At 40.7% G+C, this 23,985-nt stretch overlaps 2 protein-coding genes across 4 annotated transcripts in view; one reads left to right on the top strand and one right to left on the bottom strand.

The window, feature by feature from the left end:
- The window catches only part of LOC112136617 (SREBF chaperone), a 32,910-nt gene extending 31,359 nt beyond the window's left edge, over window positions 1–1,551 (top strand). For all 3 annotated transcript variants that reach the window (XM_024258439.2, XM_024258438.2, XM_024258437.2), the window contains exon 23: window positions 468–1,551. In XM_024258439.2, coding sequence (XP_024114207.1) covers window positions 468–713 — 246 coding nt within the window. In that variant the 3' untranslated portion in view covers window positions 714–1,551. The remainder of the gene's footprint in view (window positions 1–467) is intronic.
- Window positions 1,552–3,026: 1,475 nt separating this feature from the next.
- ptpn23a (protein tyrosine phosphatase, non-receptor type 23, a) lies at window positions 3,027–23,769 on the bottom strand. The gene is made up of 24 exons (XM_024258436.2): window positions 23,441–23,769; window positions 20,769–20,843; window positions 19,637–19,764; window positions 18,671–18,747; window positions 17,560–17,609; window positions 17,349–17,480; window positions 17,195–17,275; window positions 16,985–17,116; window positions 16,845–16,892; window positions 15,037–15,093; window positions 14,892–14,950; window positions 14,735–14,814; window positions 14,459–14,573; window positions 14,310–14,375; window positions 13,577–13,722; window positions 12,995–13,312; window positions 11,926–12,080; window positions 11,524–11,855; window positions 9,070–11,452; window positions 8,802–8,986; window positions 8,632–8,736; window positions 7,003–7,141; window positions 6,779–6,892; window positions 3,027–4,543 (listed from the first exon to the last, which is right to left on the bottom strand). The coding sequence occupies exons 1-24, from the start codon at window positions 23,522–23,524 to the stop codon at window positions 3,980–3,982; spliced, it is 5,625 nt and encodes a 1,874-aa protein (XP_024114204.1). The 5' UTR covers window positions 23,525–23,769; the 3' UTR covers window positions 3,027–3,979.
- Window positions 23,770–23,985: the final 216 nt, after the last annotated feature.

The following is a 23,985-nucleotide window of genomic DNA, read 5'->3' as shown; positions in this document are numbered from 1 at the left end:
ATACAGCAGGTACTGGATCAAAACCCACTGAAGGAAACTGTTTGGGATGAAGTTCAAGCTCTTTGTCCTGCATCCAGATCCACTGTATTCTGTGAAGTCCAGTACAGAAAAGTTAATAAGCTACAGTATTTTACGGTGTATACGTTGAAAGAGCAAAAAATGTCTAATCAAGCAGAAGAAGAAAACCATATATTAGTCACTCTGGAATATAAGTTGCACTTTTAGGTGAAAAGTCTGACGTTTCAGAACAAATCCGCCATGCCCGGCATAGCTAAAAAAAAAAATAAGTCGCTCCTGAGTATAAGTCACACTCCTGGCTAAACTATGAAAAAAAACTGCGACTTATATTCAGGAAAATACGTTAAACTTGAGATATATTATTTTAGAAGAACATAACTAGTTAAGTTCTCTTCTGCAGACTAACAGTTTTCCAAAAATCCGACTCTAACGTTGGCTCTTCTCATCAGGACATGGGTTGTGGGGCCAGTCTGGGGGTCATCTCTGAGTCTTTGCTGGTAACGGGGGGCCAAGGCTGCGTCTCCTTTTGGGACCTGAACTTCGGCGACCTGCTGCAGACGGTCTACCTGGGCCAGAGCAGCGACGGTCAGGTCGTGCGGCAGCTGCTGGTGCTGGACAACGCCGCCATCGTGTGCGACTTCGGCAGCGAGCTGAGCCTGGTCTACGTGCCGTCGGTGCTGGAGAAGCTGGACTGATGGGCGCTCAGCCGCTGGTGGGAACACTCGCAATCATGAAATGCAAGACTTGTTTTTATCAAAAAAAAAAAAAAGGAAAAAAAGACGGCTGTTGCTGTGAGGAAGAAGAGCTGACTCTTCATCAGCGCCGTCGGAGTCCGTTAAAGAAAAGCTGTCCCAAGTTTGTGCTCTTTTTGTGTTTGCTTCGTGGCTCTGCCCTGAATGCTGCTGACTTGGGCGGGGCTTTGCTTTGACCCCGCCCACCCCAGGAGGAGAAACCAGTCACCTCCTTTTATTGTTTTTTTATTCCTGCTGTCCCGTCTGCAGCAAAGCCCGCAGCTCCTCCAGCTGCTGGATGCGTGTTTGTGAATCTTTTAACGGAAAACACTGCTGAGAACAAAGAGATGGTTGTGTGTCTGTGAGTGTGTGTGTGTGTGAGAGAGAGAGAGTACTGATGATCTGAAGAAAACCTCCAGAGGAGGACGTTTTTATATGTACAAAAAAAAATTATTTATTAGTGATATATTTTTGCGCAACGTTTTGTTTACGAGCGGTTAATCCCAGATCTGAACGGTGAATCTATGATGAAAGGATGTGAGAGGCTGTTTTTGTGGAGATCAAGCTGGAAAAGTGTTTGTTGCTGTGACACGTCCGTGTTGAGGGGGAAAAATCCAAACCCGCTTTGCTAATCGGGGGTTACTGAATCTTTGTAATCCCCTGTCTTTACTCTCAGAACCGCTCAAATTCAAAATGACTGAGATTTTATAAATATAACACCGGAGCTCCAGTGTTTATGTTCTTTGATTTACTGTCACTTTTTAACTGTTCACAGGATGATTCCAGCAGATTCTGAAGGAGAAAAGCGGCTCGTCGAGCCGCTTTTCTCCTTCAGAATCTGCTGGAATCATCCTGTAAATGGTTGAATAGTTTCAGTACTTCAAAGATATATGTTAATCATCACCGGCGACGCCTCAGTTTATTTAAAAAGAGCTTCTCAATTCTTATTTTCAATAATCTGAAGACTTAAACGTCTTGACCAGACCAGGAAAAGCTTGAACATTTTATGGAAAAAATATTTGCATTTCAGTTTGTTTTTAGTTCACCTGTGGCAAAAATCCAACCAAACATGTAGTGAAAATTGGATAAAAAAATGTATTTTTTTTGTTACAGGGAAAACATTTTTTTGTGATTTAAATTGAGCAAAGATTTGTTTAAAAATACAAGATTTCTGATAAGAAACATCAAAGGAACCTATAGTTCAATGCTAAAACCTGATAAAAACACTTTTTTTGGGCAATATTTTACAGTTTTGGGGGAACAAATGTATAAAAGTCAGAATTTTTTTTTTTTTGGTTTTGTAACTACGTTAAATTTACTTTCTAATATCTTAGGGATATATTTTGAGGACAGCAGTCCGTTTAACATTCACATCTGTGCAGAATTTTAGTTCAAGTCACATTAGTTGTCACGCACCAAAGTGTGGGAAATTTGTTCTCCGCCCCTTTAGGGGCGTTCGGGAACCAGTTTCCCCCAATCCAACCCCTTAATGCTGAGTTTAAGTATTTAAAGACAAGGATTTGAACTCATAACCTTCCAATCTCAGGCTGGACGCTCTACCACAAGGCCACTGAGTTGATCGATTGTCACTCAGTGGTTTTAAGCTCTTAGAAAAATGTGAAGCTAATGATCCACAAATAGATCAAAAGAAGAAGGGGTGTAACGGATCACAAAACTCACGGTTTGGATCATATGGTTTTAGGGTCGTGTTTGGATCATTTTTCAGATCAGAAAAGAAAAAAACTATATTATAAAAGCACTTTTTGAAAAGCTTTAAAACATATTTGAGAAAAAATATCTAAGTATGGTAAAGTAGTGATCCGCGGTACTCGTGGGCCGAACCGTGGCTACTGATCATGGATTATTCGTGATCCGTTACACCCCTACAATGAAATCATGGATTTATAAATAATTTGGCTGAGACAGACTGGAATTAGTGGCGTTTGGGGCATTTCAACAACATCCTGAATGTACTGTTTCACCTTCTACTGTATGCATGTGTGTGTCCACTGAATGTAGCCTGAGGATTCCAGAAAGAAGCGCTGCATCACTGCGAACCCCGCCCCACATTCACTCACGTTTGCAGTCAGCTTCCACACAGGAGAGGTGGATCTGCACACACCTGCAGCACAGGTAGCTGAGCGTGTGAGCAGCGTGCATGGACCATGTTTACATCTGGAGAAAAAGCAGCTAAAAAACAGTGTATGTTGGAATTTGTGACAGAAAGCAGAACTGAAGCGTCTTTGGCATCAAAGCAGACATCTCTTTAAAAATTGGTTTTCTTATATTTTTTTGTTTTTAACAAATGTGTTTTCTCTGCTGCAAAAATTGGAAACCTTTAGGTGCAACAGACTGTTTATAGTAAATGTTGTTGTTCCGTACTGAACTAAACCTGCAGCATCACATTGTCCCCTTTCCTCCATTGTTGCTGCTCTCCTTCCTCAAACATCTGCTGGTTTCAATCATTTATCTGACTGTTTTGTTGTTTTTTTTTAGATGTAAAGGTTCTACTTTACCTGCCATCTCCTCTCAGCTTTTGTCACAAAACTCCAAACCTCCTTTTCTCGTGGCGGGTCACAATCTCAGCAGGCTGTAGTGGTGCGGTAACTTATTTACCTTTTTGTAACAAAACAAAAAAAAGAGAAAAAGTTTGTACTAATTTTCAAATAAACAGTCTTTAATAAAACAGCCTTTCAGTCTACTGACTTTATTTCATATTTTTACAACAATAATCATTCTCTCCCACAGAGACGGTTTTTACATTTTTAAAGAAATAAACTTGTTAAGACGAGCTAATTTTCTTCACTTTTGTTAACAAAATGATGGAACTGTTCCTGCCGACAGCCTAAAAGTGACTATGGAAACAGAAGAAGAAGTGCATGCTGGGAATTTTTTCGGAGAGGTGGGCAGCCCAGATCTGAAGCTGGAGGTGCAGGAGTGCTTCCATCCACCAGCACACAAGATAAAAAAGCAGCAAAGAAGGAGTGAAAGTGTAGACGAGTGCATAGTGATCTGGTCCCAGAAGTCTCCAGGAATGAGAAGAATGATGGTGGGGGGGGGTTTGTTTAAGGGTGACACCGTGTCTGCCAACAGGCACATGTTGGTAACTAACACCAATAAAATGTCTCCAGCACTCTTAGGATTCAACGTTTTTCCTTCTGAAGAAGCAGGATCAGCGGTTTTACTGACACCTGGTGGTTAAAAGGGGAAAGGCGGTTTGCGGCGGCGACTCAGCGCTTGCCGAGGCTCCAGAGCGGGTCCAGAGAGCTGAGAGGGTCGTCGCCGTCGCTGCCCCGGACCCCGTGGAGACCCTGACCCTCCGCCGGCTGCAGGAAGCTCTGCTTGGTGACCCGCTGCTTCCCTTTCCCTCCCCCCTCCAGAGAGAAAGCCTCCGGAGTCATGGAGGCCAGCAGCTCCAGAGATGAAGGAGCTGGAGCGGAGGCAGGAGGCGGGCTGATGCTGGGCGTGGCTTCTGGGACCGGCTGGTGATTGGGTGGAGTTGGAGGAGAGAGAGCATCCACCCCGTTGGGTGGTGGGGGGGACTGAGTCGGCGATGTGAGAGGCGGGCTGAGGGAGGGGGGAAGCGGGCAGTCTGTGGGGGGGCAGGGATCCTGCAGGACGTGGATGTGGCCCATCGAGTCCAGGCCTGGAACCGCCTCCTCCACGCCGGCCTCCGCCGTGGTGTCTGTGCTGGGGGGCCGGATGCTGAGCTTGGCGATGGTGGCCTGAATGGAGCTGATGGGCATGTCGCCGCCGAGGACCAGGTCCAGCTGAGACTCTTGTCTGGAGTAAGGCTGCAGAGAGGAATCACCGGCAGAATACAAATAAAAAAACCTAAAGAGATAGAATCATCTAAAAACTATCTTATCCTACAGTACTGTTTTAAAAATTAATAAAAAATATTAACATTCCAAACTGCAGCTGCTGAAACTTTTCAATGTTGGATGTTTTCAAAAACTCGCCGCATTGCAGTCTTGAGATTTATTTTTTTAAATGGTTGGTTTAAATGTTATCAAAGCTGTTGTTTTTTGATAGCAAAGACGTAAAAGAAGAGCACTAAAGCATCACGTGACTGACCACAAACAAGATAAGAAGCTACAGTTTGGTCAAATAAATAATTAATTATATAGCTAATAAAATGGAAAACAGACTAAAACATTGGTCTTAATTTTTGACATGTGTAGTCTTAAAAAGGTCTTAAAAAGTTTTAATTTTAATTTGAAGAAACAAAACACTGTGACTGATGCACCTTTTGGTAGTTTTTCTTTAATTACCATTTACTTATTGATATATTTACTGATCTATTTATTTACTTATTTAATGACTTTTTATCTTTTAGTTCCAAATTATTTAATTGTTTTTTAATGCACTGACTTAAAACCTCATTTAAATTTCACTGTACTGTACATACCCAACAAAGAGTGCAGGACAGTTGCTTCTGCGAAATGTGTTAATTACCGATAATGCGCACTTTATCGAGCATTATCCCCCTTATGCTATAGTCACTTACAGGAGAAATAAGTATTCAACTGTTTTTTAGCAATTTATTCTTTTTTTTTCAGCTTAACTTCTTTATAGAAAAAGCGGACTATTTGATACGTGTTGCAGCACGTCGCCATGGTAACGGTACAGACTTCGACTGCAGTGGTAAAAGAAAGCGATGATCATCACGATAGGTTACATATGGCATCAGTTCACTTCTTACCGCCTGTTTTTCTCCAGATAATGAAGCAAAAATAAAAACCTGCGCAGTGACATCCAACATTTGGGCTTTTTGACCAGAACTTCTTTTTTTAGGAGTGGATTCTCAGTTTCTAATCCACACCCAGCAGCCAATCAGAATTCAGTATTCACCTGGACCATGGTATAAGTGACGATGAGAAATATTCATCTATTTTTCTATCTATCTTTGATCTACAGCTCAGACGGCTCACAGGGACAAAGAGAATACCTGCTCCGACCAGAACTCGCAGAACTCCTTTGGAATAAATGTGAGCAGAAGAAAAAGTCAGGATCATTTCTCTACTCTACTTCAGTAATGTAACAAGAGAAACAAAGTAAAATCCCAGCTGTGCGACTGGGTTCAGTTAGCATCAGTGTTTCATATGAGGCCTTCTCAGAACCATATTATTTATTATTGTGGATTAAGTTAAGTATTAAAACTATTTCTTCAAGTTTTGTGTTTGTTATTAGTATTCAAGATGCCTGAGATTATTATGTAACTCCTTTAAGAAATAAAATGCAAAAAAAATATGAGAAAATTTCTAGAGATTACTAAAAACTATTTCATACACTTTGATTACATATAGAAAACATAAAGTTAAATAAGTAACTTACATAAAATGCATAAATATTTGGTTTGATTCTTATGGAGCAGAGCACGTGTATAAAGCTCATTTTTGATAAAAAGAAGAAAAAAACTAAAATATTCATAATAATTTGACAAATTTTAAATTGAATTTAACAATCAACTTTGTCTATATGTCACTTCAGTAACAACACACTAATAAAGAAAATAGTTACACACAACATTTGTTGCATCTACTAAAGAGATGTAATAAGACTGTATAAAAAACAGAAGCCATTTTCCGGTTCAAATGATGCAGCATCATTTAGTAATATCAAATCAACATTTGTTTCTGTAGTTTAAGTGTTTTGGTTAAATTATCCAACTAACTCTTCTAAAAGCTTTTACATTTAAGCATCTTTAAGTTTTGAGCAACATTTAGCTAACATAAACTAAAATACCTTAAAAGAAATAGGACAACACTTCAAATATCTCCGAATAGTTGATTTTAGATTAGCTAAAGATGAAATTTAATGCTTTAAATTCAGAAATCTGAATGTTCTAGTGTCAACTGATGTGGAGGAAAATTACACGGCATCAATTTTAACCTTTTTTGGCTAAAACTTGTGATATTTGTTAAAGTAAATTAAAAAAAATTAGACTAAAAATCTAAACATTCTTGTTTTGGAGGACGTGTATGTATTCACATAAGAGTACAGAGATTGTACAGAAAAAGTCGAACCTTTGCGGCTGCAGAGTTGGTGTTCTTGCTGTAGGCGGCAGCAGTGATGCCATGGCGCTGGAGAACCTGCTCAGCGTGCTTCAACACAGCCTCATAGCAGAACTTCAGATGAAGCTGGAGGAGAAAATGAACAACCGAGTCATCTCATCGGGTCAGATGTGGCAGGTTTTAAAAATGAAGTTCTGGATGTTAAATCAGGCCCTCATGCTTCTCCATAGACCTACCTTCTCCTGCAGCATGTTCTTCCTCTGCTGTCTCATCTTCTTCACTAAAACTGGAAGGTCTGGGATTCCTTTTCCTGCCTCCAGCTCCTGCAGAGCTGCGTACAGGAGGCTGAAGGCGCCGGTGCGTCCAACACCAGAGCTGAGACAGGAAGTGGACGGGTTAACCAACATGTTTCAGCTCCTGAGGAGCTTGAAAGACTTTAGACTTCATTTTCTTAAAAACTGAATGTCTGAACTCCTTCACGACTCACTATAGTGCACTATAGAGAGCTTTTGTCATTTTTAATGCTGTCCAAAAATCTAAATTTCACAGAATTCTCATTATTCTCAGTGATTTGATGCTCTCTAGATGGGCGAATATAGACCACAATGCATTGCGTTTAAATATTTTTGGGAAAAAAAAATGAATCTAAATGTATTTTTTTAATAAACCATCAACATTTTCATCATCAGAACACAGTGGAATCATATATTATCATTGTAAAATGCTTGTATTGTTTAGGTTTTCACTTTGGTTGTTGAAAACTATTGAGAATGGTGTCTGAATTATTTTTAAAAGCTAAGATAGATGGCCCTCCACTACATAGTGGACAATTTATGATGTCTGAGATTGCTGATTTGCAATCTTTTTTTAAAACAATACACTACATTTAATGTAATTATAGCTCTAAAATTGAAGAACGGTGTTGTTTAACCCTTTAACACCAGAACAGTTTGACTTTTGTATCAATATATTCCTAAGCCCAGTTCATCCAGAGTTAAAGTACATTATTTCAGAACTACACATGTACACACATGCAATTCATCTCAAAAAACACCCACATGAATAACACAATCTCATTTTATAAGCATGCATATTTACAAATGCTACTGTTTTGTTTTTGTACATATTTATCAATAGTCACATTTCTGTAATTATACTAAAACTCTTTTATGTTTGGACATTGTTTCAAACATTTACTGGTTCTGTTCCACAGTTTCACTCCACATATTGTTTGTTCGTGCTTTATGCATGAAAAATGTATTTTTGTTCCCTTAAATTGTATTTTTCCCCCTTTTTAAATAAATTCTTTGGACATTAGTTGGTATTAGTTGGTAAGTTTTTCGTAATTTTAAACAGTGTTGGATCAGGAGCAGATGAAAACCAGCGGATTGAAAAAGCTCAGATTTGTGATGCAGCTGCCATGGGCGGGGCCAAAGTCTCGCTTCTCTGCTAAAATTCTGAATCCTCCTCTTGAAGACAAACAGATCTATTAGTGTCTTCGTTTTTCTCGTCTGAGCTGATATCTGCCTCTAAACTGTGCACCTGGATAGCTCCAATATTTTTTTTTTTTTTTTGGTGCGCTAATGTTAGCTTGGTCTTGTGAGATGCTATAAGCTAGCGGGAGAGGGTGTAGACAAAGGAATGCTGGGAAATTAGCACAGATAATAGGCTGCCAACAGTCCCGTCCACAAACCAGAATCAAATGTCTAATGAACTCCTGCTGCTCTGCAGAAAATATGTCTAAAAACTGCATAATCGTAACTAAAAGACCACTGGGAGCAATTTTACAGTAGGAAAAAATAGATTTGGAATGAGACTTTAAAGGATTGTGAATGATTTACCAGCAGAAATACAAATGCACTCACCTGCAGTGCACGACAACAGGGGTGTGTAAGGGCCTCTGGTGCAGGTAGTGTCCATGAACCTCCTGAATGAAGTGAAGCAGGTTCTCTTTGCTTTCAGGAAGACCCCTGTTGAGAGGAAGTGACATCAGCTCAGATCCTTTGAGAGGGGGGCGTAGATAGGAAACACTTACAACTCAGGCCAGGAAGTAAACTGGAGATGCACGACGGTGCGCTTCAGGCTTTGGTCACGAAACTGCAGGCTGATCATGCGCTCCACGTGTGTGGGCGTGGTCTTCTGTGTGGTTAGGCTGAGAGTGATTGGTCCCTGAGAGAGCTGCTGACCTCGTTCCGTCGGGAAGTAACGAAGAACTTTCCCCTGAGACATTAACGGTTATATTAAACACAAAAACTCTTGATAATATCCAAATAAAGGTGTTAAATAAAGGCCTGTCGGTGTACCTTCTCCAGCTCCGGCTCCGAGACGACCATAACTATCAGAGACACTTTCTGCTCGTACACCATCAGCCAGAAGTCGGCCGCCGTGCCGCTGAGCGGAGCCTGCGTGGCGATAAGGCGTGGACAATACGGTGACAGGTCCTCTACGAAGCTGGCGTTGATGTAGTCGTCTTTGCCGGACTGCAGCACGACCCGGTTGAAGTCGTAAGGCATGACGTCCTGATGGCGGTTCTTCATGGTGTAGCAGCGAGCGATGGCGATGGAGAGCTGGCGGGCATCCTTCTCCTGCTGGTCCTGGAGCTCCTTCCAGCGGGCGTCGAGCACCGACAGCCCCCCTTCGCTCTCCGAGGGCTGCTCCAGGGACTCTACCTGAGCTCTGTAACGTTCCAGTTCGTGGTGCAGGTACGCCACCCGCTCGGGGGCCTGGTACGGATCCCCCTGAATCAGGAGAACGCCCTGGGAGCTTTTCTTTCGGCGCTCTCCGTCCTGCGGGTCAGCTTTGGTGGGTTGTAGGACGTTGGTGGCGGCCTTGGTGCCCCCGCTTTGGCTTTCTGGGCTTGAAGAAAGGAGATCGTCTGTGCTGGAGTTCTGCCGCTGGAACAGCGATGTCGACGGAGAAGCAGCGGAGGGGGAGGGGAGAGTGGGAGGAGCTATGCTTCCAGGTGTGGGGGTGGGCGTGGGTCTCTGAGGAATCAGACCCAGAGAGGACGGACCTGGAGACGGAGACGGGGACGGGGAGGGTGATGGGGATGGGGGGACGGGGTTGGCTGGCTGCACTGCTGTGGGCCCGCCTGGGGGGGGCTGAATCAGGTGCTGGGCGGCAGGAGGGGCATGCTGGCCTAAAACGGGGGGCTGTTGTGGAGACACTGGAGGTAGATTAGTCCCTGCTGGATACATGGCTGAAGGCGGGGCCATAGAGTGGGGAGCCTGAGGAACAGGGGGCTGGGGGGTCAGTGGCTGCTTAGGCATCATGGCAGGTCCTCCCGGGTAACTCACCCCCCCAGAATGAGGCTGAGATTGGCTACGCATCTGCATGGGCTGCTGAGGCATGTTTGGGAGGGGGGGCTGACCGGGCAGGGCATGGTGCTGCATTTGGGGCATCGGCCCCCTTGGGAGGTTAATCTGGGGGCCGGCACCCATATGGGGCTGGGGGTGCAGGGTGGGGTGGATGGGGTGACCAGAGGGGGGGATAAAGCTCTGTGTTGCTGGAGGCATCGGCACTCTGGGTCCACCCGGGATCTGCATCTGGGGGTGTGGCAGCATCTGCTGGGGGTTGGGGGGCATGGGCATTTGCTGCTGCTGGGGCAGCATCTGCTGGTGGGGGTGTCCAGGGGGCATCTGTTGACCGAGGTGGGAAAGATAGGGCTGGGGTATGGATGGGGCCGGCTGGGAGGTGGTGGGCGTCGCTGAGTGGGTGGCCTGGGGTGGCATCTGTACCTGGGGGGGCCTCTGCAGGGATCCTGCCATCAGATGGGGGTGCTGCTGGGGGGCGTAGCCTTGTGGAGCTGGGTAACTTTGGGGGATTTGGGGCTGGAAACCGTTTTGCTGAAGATGACCCGGGAAAGGCTGCTGGTACTGAGGGGGGACACCGGCCTGGGGGGGCATATACCCGTGCGGGTAGCTGTGCTGAGGCTGAGGAGGGACGGCTCGTGGGGCGGGCTGGTACCCCTGCGGGGGCTCCTGCCTCATGGGTTGGGGGAATTGCGGCAGATGCTTTTGCTGCTGGGATGCAGACACTTGGGCGGGGGCCTGCATGGGGACGCCCTGCTGGGGCATCATATGGGGGTACGCCCCCATCTGTGGGTAGCTTGCTGAGGGGAGTCGTGGTGGGGGGGTGTATTTTGGGATAGGGGGGTGACCGCTGTCCACTGTGGTGTTTGCAGGCCGGACTGGGACTGGAGCAACGAGGCCGGGTTGAGCAGCTTGAGGGGGCGGGGGCCGATACCCGGACACGACAGGCTGGGGGGGCATTTGAGGAAGCCTCTGCGGGGTCATCTGAGGAAAAGGCCCCTGTGGTACCAGCCCCCCTGATGTAGGAAACTGTGCGATACGCGCCAACACTTCTGGAGGGGGCAGGTTGGCGGGGAAGTGAGCGAGCGTTGCGGCTGCAGCGCCCGGCCAAGGTAAGGAGGAGCTGCCAGGAAGCTTGTCAGCAGGTGGCATGAAGGCTTCAGGGCCGGGCAGGTGACCTCTTGCGTTGGGGATGTCACAAGGGAGGCTTTGGAGGTCCTCGGGAAGGTCACCACCCAAGGCTAAGATGGCAGCATTAATCTGGGCCAGCTCTGGGTCCTCCATGCTGGAGGAGGAAGAGTCAACATCGGATCCTCTGGGTTTTAAAGACGGCTTCGCTGCTGTAGGACGAGCAGGAGCTTTCTTCTGAATCTCTCTGTAAAGCAGAAAACATTTTTTTTCATATAGTGCATGTAAAACTTCTAAAATCTTGAGCTTTCTTCTTACTTTTCCATGATGGGTCGTCTTTCCTCTGCTCTGGTCTGACACAGGGCTTTTGCCTTCTCCAACAGGCGTGAAGCTTTGGCTTCCAGGTCATCGTAGAACTCCTTTCCCTCCTGGGATTTCTTCATGAGGTCTTCGTAGGCTTCATACGAGCCCACCAGGCCCTGCACGGTACCGTTCCACTGCTGCTCTGTCTGGCTCAGTCGCTTACGGACCGAAGCATACTGAACGTTCGCCTCGGTCAGAGCCTTCAGGATGTTCTCTTGCGCTGCGAGGTTCTGGTCGATGTACACCTTCACCTGCTCGTACTTCTTCAGCTGCTCCTCAAATATGCGCTGCAAAGACACCGTTTCAGACCTCCAAACTGTTTCTCAATCATTTTCACAAAAGTGTCAGAAGGGATACCTTCATGTCGCCTCTTTCTGTGGTGACCAGCGTTGAGGTGATGTCGTCCTGCTGGATGAGGTCTCGGAGCTGTTTTTCCAAAGAGTTTCTCTGCTCCCTCATCTCATGAACTTTCGCCAGGATCCGCTTCATAGTCTGCAGTCCTGCCACCTCCTCTGCATGCACATGTACATCCGTCACAGTAAAAAATCTGTCACAGCATCATTTTTTTAGAAAATACAAAACATTTGTATTTATTTATTATTAGTTGGCTATTTTAGGCAATTTTTAGGCTATTTATGGCATTGAAATAAGTCAATTTTCAAGTAGAAAATGCTAATTTGAATAAATAATTTCAAAACATGGATTTTTAAAGCCTGTGACAAACTGGCGACCTGTCCAGGGTTTAATCTGCCTTCATTCAACAGTAGCTGGGATAGGCTCCAGCAACCCTTCAACCTCGAAAGATATTTAGAGGGTTCAGAAAACGGATGGATCAACAAATTTTTTAAATAACGCTTTCGTTTTTAAAATTAGAACATTTTTTTTAAAACATTAATAAAACAAAACAATTTTAAACTATATAGCAACAAATAAGAAAAGTAAGGAAAAATTGGAAGGGTGCTCCGTTTCTCCAAGTCTAATCGAATGCGTTCAAGTAAAGCCAGGAAGTGAGCTTTATGCATCTGAGCAAATGTAGGTGATATATTGATTCCTGAATGGACAAAGCCCTCTGCCGTCCACTTGAAAGCAAAAGGCTGTAAAGGCAACTGTTTAAAGATGGCCAAAGACACGACCTCTGATTTAGTAACATTTATGTTATAACCAGAACATTTACTAAATGTAATCATTGTCTCAGGGAATAGAAACTACAGGGTTCATCACTTGGGTCAGAATGTCATCAGCATATAATGCAATCATGTTTTCTTTTATAAAAATTTGAATTTTTACTGAAAACATGCTGAATCAGAAATCAAATTAATTGTGAACTTGTACTTCAAAGGGAGCAACAAAATACTTTCTGGCTTTTCTCAATATTTTGGACTAAAAGACAATTTTTACGGTAAATTAAAGTCAAACACATTCTGACCTTCGCTGAGCTGCGGCCGTGGCAGAGCCTCTCTCAGACTGTCAAGCGGCCCCCCCAGCAGGCGCAGGTTGCTGATGTGCAGGTTCATGGCCCGGTGAAGCTCAGTGTTGGTAAAGCTGGCCTTCTCATGGGCCTCCATGTACTTCTCCAGGTCCCTGCGGATCTCTGCCAGAGCCTGGCCTTGTGCGGCGGGGTGTATGTCGCCTGCGGCGGGGCCTCCTGCCTCCTTCAGAGCGTGCTCTCCGCTTTCATCGGCCTCCAGGACATCTTTGATTTCCTTCAGGGAGGATTCCACATCGGTGAAGACGCCTGAGAGCACTGAGGAGACACGGATGTGATGTCAGTTAAAAAAGGTCATAAAAAGTAAGCATTGGTGTTTGGGCAACATCTCAGCAAAAGCTTTTATCAAAACAACAAATTTGATCAAATGCGACACTTTACTTAAAAAAAAAAAAAAACTTTGAAACTTTAAATAAATTAGACAACAACTGACATCACAAACCTGAGAAAAAAATAAAACTCTGCCTTGAACTTGTATTGGTCAAACTGTTCTCTTCACTGTGTGAGCTGGTTTGTACTAACCCTGCATGGACTGAATGAGACTCTTGACAGTGTCTGGTCGGACGCTGAGAGCTGCACATTTCTCCATAAGGACTGGAGGGATGTGGCTGTACATCTCCAGGTTATCCACAGAATCGGGCTCTAGTCCCAGAGAGTCCATGAACTGCCTGAAAAAGAGGAAGTTGGTGTGTTTAAATATGTCCTTGTGGCACAAACTCCAACTGGTTCACAACACTGCTGCCCGGATCATCACCAGAACTCCCCGTCACCACCACAATCCTACAGCAGCTCCACTGGCTTCCAGTCCAGTCAAGAATTGGACTGACCATTCCCTTACCCCACCTCAGCAACAGGGGTGGGTGGGGGCTTTCATCTGCCCCGCCCACTAACTCTGGAACTCTCTTGTAACAGATATAAGAAACTCTGATTCCCTGTCCCCACTCACATCCAAAGAACAAAACACATCTGTTCAGGAAGTCATATTATAACATTTCTGTCTCTCCCATCAGTTTTTATTGTTTTACCCATTTTATTTGTACATGAAATAAACTGAATTCTATATATTTTTTCTAATAATGAGGGACATATATAAAGAAAATTAATCATAATCTAAAGAGCAATGGGGACACCTTTACACTAGATCAAAAGATGATTAAAGTGGGACTTTAATCAATCGAAGCAATCAAAAATTAAAGCTCACTAAGAAAAATTATATCTCTTTTACTAGAAAGAGTAAATGTCAGTGGTGACTCACTCTAAAGTTTCATTCTTGCTGTCAATCTTGGCCATGATGTCCCTCAGCAGTTTTGCTTTCTCCTCGCTGAAATGAAAGACACAGACATGATTAAACTTTCCTAACGCAGAAACACCTCCTTAACTTCTGGTTCCTCTGACAGAGCAAACCTGTACAGAGACGAGGCTTCATGTGCAGCCATGGGCACCAGTTTGGCAAACAGGTCCGGCCCAGTGACACTGGGGTCAGTGGGGTTTACGGGCAGAGCCTTCACGAGAGGAGCGCCTGGAAAAGAAAAAAACATTTGAGAGGACAAGAACTGAATACATTTGAACATAATTCAAAAAAGGAGAAGTAAGTCTTATACTTAGATTTAAAGTCAGAACGAGAAGACTTGCAATTTTAAAAACAGCTGTTCATAGTGATGTTAAGTCACTTCCTGTTACCTTTGACGGATGCCAGCGTCTCCAGAGAGGGAACGGTCTCATGATAGATGAAGTCATTGTCCTTTTTGGCAGAATTATACCTTTAGACAGATCAAATGGAAAAATGGATCAAATGAAACGACACAAAAACACAAACACTAATAGCCTCAATGCTCACTTTCCACCAATGACATCCATGGTAAATCTCAAGGCTTCCTGCACGCTATCTGGTTGACCCTGACATAAAAAAAAAAAAGTTGAGCTTTTGAAAATACAAAAGGAGAATATTGAAAGTTGTAAAAAATAAGAGAAAAGTTTCTTACCTTAGCTAGCTTGATTGCTTCCCCCAGTTTGTCCAAAGAGCTCTGTAGGTAAGCCAGCTGTAACAACAGAAGACTTTAGCTCACCAACGATTTGACAAACTTGATTTCTCATTTTTCCAAGTAGCATAAAACTAAAGGAAGCCTAAAATACTAAAAGATTAATCCTGAAAGTAAACAGCAAAACGCATTACTTCCTATCTTATCCTGAGCAGAATTGCATCTACATGCAACATGAGAACCTTCTCTTGCAGCTTTTGGTTTAACCCTTTAACACCTGAGGCACAAAATCTTTAACCTATTGTAACTTTTCAACTGTTAACACGATAATTCCAGCAGATTGTGAAGGAGAAAAGCAGCGCAAAATGCTTTTCTCCTTCACAATCTGCTGGATCATGTTAATGTTTGAAAAGTTACAGCAAATTAAAGAACATAAACAATGGAGAGGAAAAACATTATAAATACCATTAAATACAAAACAGTTTTGCATTTTTGTAAATATGTATTCTATCTGCACTTCATTAATTTAATCCACTATTTTTGAGGTTACTTCTCTGAAATACCCTGAAAGAAATAGTTTTATACTGTGGACAGTTTTTATTATGTCTATTGTTTTTTTAGATTTGCATTTTACATATGAATCTTGATTAAAAAAAATCTACTTTTCTGCATTCTTTGAAAAAATGTTTTGCTTTTAACAACAACCTCTCATGCCAGAAAACATTCACAAACATTTTCCTTAAACATTTTCTCTGTGATAACACAGAAGCATCAACTCCTTGCGTCTCTGACAAAACCCAGATGAACTAAAACGCTGGAAGTTCAATGTTCAAATACCCAAAGCAGAATGTAATGCATTGAAGAACAAGCTTAAACAAAACAGGAGCTGCAGTAAAAAACCCGACACAAACGGGGTCATTGTTCCTCTCATTTTCATTTGCTATCATCAACAGCGGCTGCTTGTCAAAGCTGCCCAACAGGCAGCATAAAGCAGCTTTCACGCAGCTGAACTGAAGTAATGTGGGACATTTATAAACACAAACAAGCTTTTTCAACACATCAGGAGGATGGATACAAGCTGATCGAGGAGGATTATCTAAAAAGACTGACATGGTGCTCTTTTACTAAGTGACTACATTTCAGTACAAGTCTTTAAGGAGTTGATTCCACAATGTTTATGTTTTCACCTTTTTCTTTTTTTCGTTGAGAAACAGCTTTAAATGTATATTTTGGTTTTATAGATGCTACAGAGTCAGGCTGACTTTGCATGTTAAATGTTTTTAAAATTTGCATGTAAAAGACCCTTAAAACTTGAAAAAGTTCATCTGAATGTCAAAGTCTTGCTTTAAAATGTAAAACCAGAGAACTTCTATAAGGGTAAGAAAGAAGAAAAGCAAATACAACAATAATTTTCCATTTTTTAATAAAAATGTCATAAATTTGAATGTTCTTTTTTTTTAAACAGCTTCTTTGCCCCAGAGTCAACACAGTGAATCATGTTCCAGCATCATCATCTCTGGTCATGTCCTTTTTAACTTGTACATTTCACATCCATACTTCCTCTAAGCTTCCATTCTGCAGCTCAAAGTCTAACATCTCCATCCGCTTCCTTTCATTTAACCGCAAAACATCACGCGGGAACTTTAAAATGTTCTCTAATTCTTCCCATCCTCACCACTCATTGCTGTGTTATGATATAGCATGATTAAATTACTTTATCTAACCAGCAAAAGCAATTCAATAAATCAAAATGTTGAAGGCTTAAGTGCATCAGTGCGAAGGCAAACAACAATCCATCCCATAATTCTTACCCGTTCTCCAAACTTCTGCTGCTCTTCAGCCTGTTTTCCCATGTGAAGCTGCAAAAACAAAAACATTGGTTTTCTTGAGCTAAAGTATCAACATTAAAGTGAAAAAAACCCAACATGGCTCATTTCCATAAGAAACGCACATGTGCAATAGCAGCAAAGTAGTATATTTTCATCTGGACCAGTTTCTTCCAGTCCTTCTGGATCTTTCCCAGCATGGAGGCCGTCTCGGAGTTCTCCAGAGCCCTGCAGGCCTCTTTATAGTAATCCACCACCTGCAGCACCACCAGAACATAATCAATGTCTGGAAAATCATCAAATGTGCTGAATATTAAATAGTAAAATCATCAAACCTGAGCACTAATGCGAGCAACCAGAAAACTTTTCCTGTTGTCCAACATGGACTTCTCCAGAAGACATTCCTGAGCCTGGCCCTGAGTGACAGACACACCTGGATGACACACCTTTCTCTGTGTGTTGGTGTGAGTGTGGATGTGTGAAACCCACCAGCATGAGATTGATGTTGAGGTTCAGGATCTGGTGACTCATGTCCACGCTGAAGTTGTGGCTGAAATGGTCTCTGAGGTAGGTGAAGGCCCCCGCCGAGCACTGGAAGTGCGTGCAGGACACTTTCATTCCCTGGAAACGGAGAGCAGCGTCAGAGGGAATGTGTGCAAACAGGCTTTACAAATACTGTGGTTGGGAGTGTGGGGAATACCTCCTCAGAAACCCTGTTATCCATGGCTCCCAGCATGGAGTGCAGAGCTCCTGCAGAGAGTCCATGTTTTAGTGACAAATGTTCACATCAGCTCAGAAACTCTGCAGAATCTAATCTGTCATTTTCCTCTGATTCTCCTCTTTATTTACAGCTGTACAAGTGTTAACAAAATGATCATCACCCAGTCAGAGTTTTTACTAGCATCTGGTTTTCTGATCCAACACCATTTGAATGAATAAACTCCTTAAAAAAAGCAGCTTTAATGGTGAATTATTTTATTTAGGTCTGTTACTATGAGAAAAATGCTACAAAAACATGCTAAAAACACACAATTTTTTTTTTAGAATGGGTCTTTAAAGTTTAGTGTGGGTAAAATCTGAACAACTAATAGATATTGAACTTAAAAGATATCAAAAAAGTACAACAAAAAAAATGCAGTACAAAATTTTCAAACATTTCAAGTCATTAGAGTCTAAATCCTTTAAAAACCTAGTCCAGTGAAAATGTGTTTTTGGTATTTTTAACTTGTTCTTGTAGCATTTTTCTCACGATGGAGGACATGTATAAAAGAACTTAAGATTAAAACTGAGTTTCTGAATATTTATTAATTCAAATTGTGTTGGATCAGGAGCAGATGAAAACTCGTGGTTTGAAACTGTTATGGGTGGGCCAAAGTCGTCATTCGCCGCTCCAGTTCTAATGTATCCACTTGCAGACAAATAGATCCTTGAAATTCTTCACTTTCCCTGTCTGAGCTGCCACAGCTCTGATATGGCTAATGGTAGCTTGTGGTTGTGAGGTGCTATAAGCTAGCGGGAGAAAGTGTAAACAAAGTGCTGGTGGGAAAGGAGCTAACTTCCACACCAGTGGCCCCGCCCACAACTAAAGGATGAATTTCTAATGAGCTCCAGCTGCTCTGATGAAAATATGTCATAAAATATAAAGCAAACGAAGCTAAAAACTGCATAATCATATTTTAAAAAAATATTGAGAATGATTTTACAATAGAAAAAAAAATAGTTTGAGTGAAACTTTAAGAGTTTTGAATGTAGTAACCTTTACTAACTATATTTCCTTATAAGGTCAAACTGTTGTCATTGACTTTACTCACCCAGATTGTACAGGATGCAGGCCTGTTCGTAGCTGATGTCATCATGGGTGACGTTTTTTCCAGAGAAAATTTCCGTCCTGAACAAGAAGAAGGAAAAATGCATCAAGTTAGAAGAACCAGGAGGAGTTCACAGTGAGGTTAATCATTAAGACTTCCTTACAGCAAAGATACACATTAAGGCTTTTACACTAAAGCCAAAAATCCCTGAATAATTATAGCTCCCAACAGTTAACAAAAAAAGGGATTATTTTCTGTTTGCTAACATAATGATTACTGGTGAGACTCCTTCACACTCAGTCTGATAGATCCAAAGGTAATGTGGGGTCAAACTTTTTTTTTAAGCATGCCACGACATGTACACTAAATAATCAGAGGTACAAGTCAATAGACAACTGCTTCACTTTCTAAACTGCAGCCAAAAAGATAGAACCAGTTTTTCAGCAGCACCTTATTTAACAGTGATATGAACTTATTATGACAAAAATAAAAGAGACACATTTTAAAGAGAAAGCCTTGCAGCAGCTGTCCAGTAATGTAAAGCAGGGATCTGCAACCTGCAGCTCCAGAGCCACATCTGGCTATTTAAAACATAATAAATGTTTAAACTTTGAAAGCAACATTTTTTTAAATAAAGGCACATAAAGCAAAAGAAAACAGTCTGATAATTCAAACTTTATTCCACTCATTTTAGAACAGTTGAAGGACTGTATCCTTTCACCAGTACCCACAATGCTCCAACAATCCCTCACGTTTTAAAAAAATCTGAAAGGTGAGATGTTTCTAGGACTCTATACCAACAGTGCGTCATGAAAACACAATCTGTGAATCAACATGACACAATATACAGTATATGTTTCTGTTGCTCAGTGAGATACTGTGGATTCACCAACCAGCTTCCAGGAAGTCGTTTGAGCGTCTGGTTTCAGTGTGACAAACAGTCAAACCACATATTTTGTATGTTCTTACCATGAGATGGGAACTGCGGCCTCCTGGCCTGGTCCCATGGGAACTCTGCTCTGCAGGTAATGCAGCTGTCCAAAGTACTTCCTCAGGGTGCTGCAGCCCTCGAAGTCCCTCGTCACATTTACTGCACTCTGCAGAAAGACAAACATTTTCATCTCAGGCTGTGTTCAGTTACTTCAGATATTCTCTCAATGGTTTTCAAAAGCTCACTTTTCAAAGGAATTTAAACAAACTGCTATAAAATATACCCCACAAATGCCAAAAAATGAAATGCATGTTGCTGTAAAAATGCAAATAACTGCACTAAGAAGTGGATTGTGACTGTTAATGACTATTTTATGAATAAAATGTTTGTAGTTGACGTTAAATTCACCCAAAAATAATTATGACTAAACAAACAAACAAAAGAGAAAGAAACTGTGAAGTCAGGGAAAAAAATCATAATTTCAAAGCTTATTTTTCAAAGAAGCAGCTTTGCTTTGATAGATTGCAGAAAAAAATGAAAAATCAAAGCAGCCATTTATCCTTCAACCTTTTACGCTGAATATTTACCTTTAGATATCTGCCCTCACATTATTCAGAAGAAATCAAATCAATTAACGCTCGAGTATGATGAGATTTCCTTCATTTCATTGAAAAGTCTGAACTACAAGAAAAAAAAGAAATAAAAAGAATCCTGTTTTCTTTAAGGATTTGATTTCTTTCGGCTGTTTTTAAAATAAAAATCAGTATAACATCTACCGAACTTGTAAAACCTCGACCATAAAGACTTTCAGCATCAACAAATGTTGGGATCCGAACAAACCTATGAGATTACACTCATGTGACAGTCCAAAGACAGAAACAAACCCTGTCGATAGAGTTTAACTCATAAATTGTTTGCATTTTTCCTGAAAAAAAAAGAAAACTGTGGTCTTTGTTGAGGTAATATGTTTATTTAGTGAATAAATCCTCATGTTTTAATTCTCTAAACTGCTAACTTACTAAAGCATTTAGATGTTTTTGACCAAAACGTATGAATTATTTGAACTTACTGTTTCTGCTGTGTTCTAATAAATAATTAAAATTATTTTTTTTCATATAATCATCTTTAAAGTTCATTTCAAACAACAGAAAAGTCTCAGCGTGGACCCACCTGTCGCAGAGTCTCTAGTTTCTTCATCTGTTCATTATAGTTGTCTGGATTTTCTCCATAATTTTTCAAGATGAACTGAAATAAAGAGAAAACAGGTGAATTAGCAAGATGAACAGGAAAATATTGATATATTTTTGACACAAGAATGAACTTATTACATCATGCATGACATTTAAGGAAACAACTTGATTTGATTTATTGGTTTATTTCAAGCAATAAAAATATTGGAATAGTATAATAAAACATACAAACCAGATATATCAAAGCAGTTAAGATATCAGGTATTATATTTATCAGAACATAAAGAAAAATGAACAAAGATGAAAGAAGATGATGTTATCTTCTTGACAGTGTAATCACTCATAACTTTTTTGCAGTAAAGCCTACAGTACACATACGACATATTTTATTCATGAAATATAACAATAAGATAAATTCAATCAGAGTTTGATTGTTTACATGAAAGGGAAAAAGAAAACTTGTATAAACCCGCCCTATTGAGTTTTTTTTTGTTGTTGTTTTTAATGTACATTTTTATAGTTTCCAAAATCCGGTTCTTTACCAGGATTAAGTTTAGCAGGTTAACAATCAACAACGGTACCCCAAACTTTGTAGTTCTAATCTTTTCTTATAATAAAGCAGAAATCTCCTAAAAATCTAGTATAATACGCTGGAAACTTTATATTTTAAGCAGATATAAGATTTTCTGGCTCGTGGTTCTTTAGGTTATTTCTAAACTCATTTTAAATGTATTAAATAATTTGGAAATTTAGCAACCAGTTATCAAAAGTAGATTTTTATTTAAAAAAAACTGAACCGTGGTGATGCTAATGAATAGTAAAGTATTTGTTTTTTCATTTGAATTATAATTACAAATATTACAAAATTACAGCAGTTAGCTGTGTAAACCTATATGTGAACATTTTGAATAATAATATTAAGTCATATTCATTGTTATACATTTATACAGGGTCCCTAAAAGTTTTTTCAAGTTAAATGTAGGACTTTTTAAGACATTTTCAGATCCAAACATGTCAGAAAATAAGCCAAATTTCTCAATTCCTTTCCCATTTTATTAATTTCTTCCCATTTTTATTATCTAAACTGAAGCTTCTTATTGTATTGTTTGTGTCATTATGCTTTAGTGCACTTCTTTGTTAAACTATTTGTGGATATTCAGCGTAATGGTGCGTAACAATTGGTTCTCCCACTGTTTATTTACATAAATAAAGACGAATGTCTTTTTCAAGACAAATGTCTTTGTCACAAAACGTATTGTCATTCCAGGGATCAACTTTCTGGAATAGCATACCCATAATATTAAGAAGTATTGTAAGTTTTGTCATTAAAAAAAAAACAAAAAAACTACTAAAACTGTGGCTTTTGGAGTCTCAAATGTGTAATCACAAATAACCAGAAACAAAATAATGTTATTACAAAGCAGGCAAGAGTTTTAAAAAGATGTATGTGTTCAAATTTTATTCTGTACTTTATTTCTGTCTTATTTAACTGTCTATCTCTTAAACTGTGTTTTATGTAATTTAATATCAACCTGCCAAAGGACTCCAGATGGAAAGTAGCCTGCCACTATATTCTGTCATATTTACATTTGTTTTCAATGTCCATTAGTATGCATTGTCCCTTTCTCAATAGAGTTAAATATTTTATCAATTTAATTGTGGTTGAAAAAATTTAATTTTTAACAAAAAAATCAGAATCAGAGTCATTTCAAAGAGCAACGTTTATACAGCTCATTTATCAAAATTTAAGACGTCTTTTTAGGATAGCATTTCCAAATTCATAAATTTTATGGTTTAAGACTTTTTATGAAGCCTGTTAGAACACCAGCTTAGTGAAAACACTTTGTATCATTTTTTGTAAATTAAATACTGTTTTTTAAAACCTGGAATTACTAATTTATTTATGATGAATTTGTGAAAATTTGACATTACGCAAGTTTGTACTTTCACTAACCTTTTAAATGTGTATTTAAAGTGTTAATATGTTTTGTAAGCAAGCGTTTCTTTTTTACATAATCAAAATATATGTTTTGATGTCATTCCAACCTTTGGTCTTTTCTTTTATGAATGGTCGAACCACAGCTATGACTTTTTTTTCCCTAAACAAACACCCATCTTAACTGGAAACTATATATATTTTTTGGCTTGAATTTGTTCTAAAATGAGTTATTTCTATATTTTTCGTGTTTATGTACAGAAGTGTGTTTAAAACCCAGCAGTCTATTCTAGAAAGTGATCCCAGCTAAACATGTCGCTCACTCAGGTACATAAGACAATGAGTCACTGTTTTTTATCAGAGGGAGTGAACGACATTCGATATGTTGCTATTTGTTTTATTCGTTAGCCAAATTGAGGATTTTTGAAAGTATTTAATCAAAAACTAGTGAAAAACTTTGAGGGTCTGTCAACCCCACAGCTAGCTAACGTTAGCAAACAATAGGCGGTGGTCTGCTGGGGTTTACCAGGACCAGACCTTAGCTAGCTGAACCGACAGCCGTTCTGGAAGATTCTCTGGACCCGATAAACAGTAACAACTCCATTGAGGCGGTGTGGCTAACGCTAGCTCCTTGGCTGGTTTATCTAGTCGTCCATAATCCTACTTTAGTTGACTTTCGACCTCAGCACTGTTGCTCCACTCCCCGCCCAGCTCACCTGCCTCACGGACGGGCTGAACTGGAACTCCCCAGCCTCTTTAAGATCCAGCCAGATCATCGGCATTCGGGGGACCGCTTCCATGGCGGTCAGCTTCAGAGGTCGCTACCAGGGTTTACGATATGAAAACACCGCGGCAGGTTATTTTCTGTAGGCGTCGCTTATCGCGAAGATCGCTTTCCTCCAAACAACTGTGTCATGTATCCATTTACACTTCTACCGGAAGCTGAGAAAGCATGTGACGAAGGCCTAAGTATACGCCCCAGTGGTTTCTGGGAAATGTAGTAAATCTTGAAACCAGCGACAGTTAACCGTTTGTGAATAACATAGACTGTTATTTTTACAGTCTATGGTGAATAACTTTATTTGTTTTTGGCAAGTCATAGTATAATAACAACAATAATAATAATAATAACAATAATAATAATAATAACTTTTAAAGACACATTTAAAACAAACTAATATAACAAGAGTGTCAGTATTAGCTCAGCCACATTCCAGTTATTATTATAACAATTTATATAAGAATTAATCATTTACAAACA

The sequence above is a fragment of the Oryzias melastigma genome, linkage group LG16, assembly GCF_002922805.2.
Source record: "Oryzias melastigma strain HK-1 linkage group LG16, ASM292280v2, whole genome shotgun sequence".
NCBI lineage: Eukaryota > Metazoa > Chordata > Actinopteri > Beloniformes > Adrianichthyidae > Oryzias > Oryzias melastigma.
This window is presented reverse-complemented; position numbering and strand designations above follow the sequence as displayed.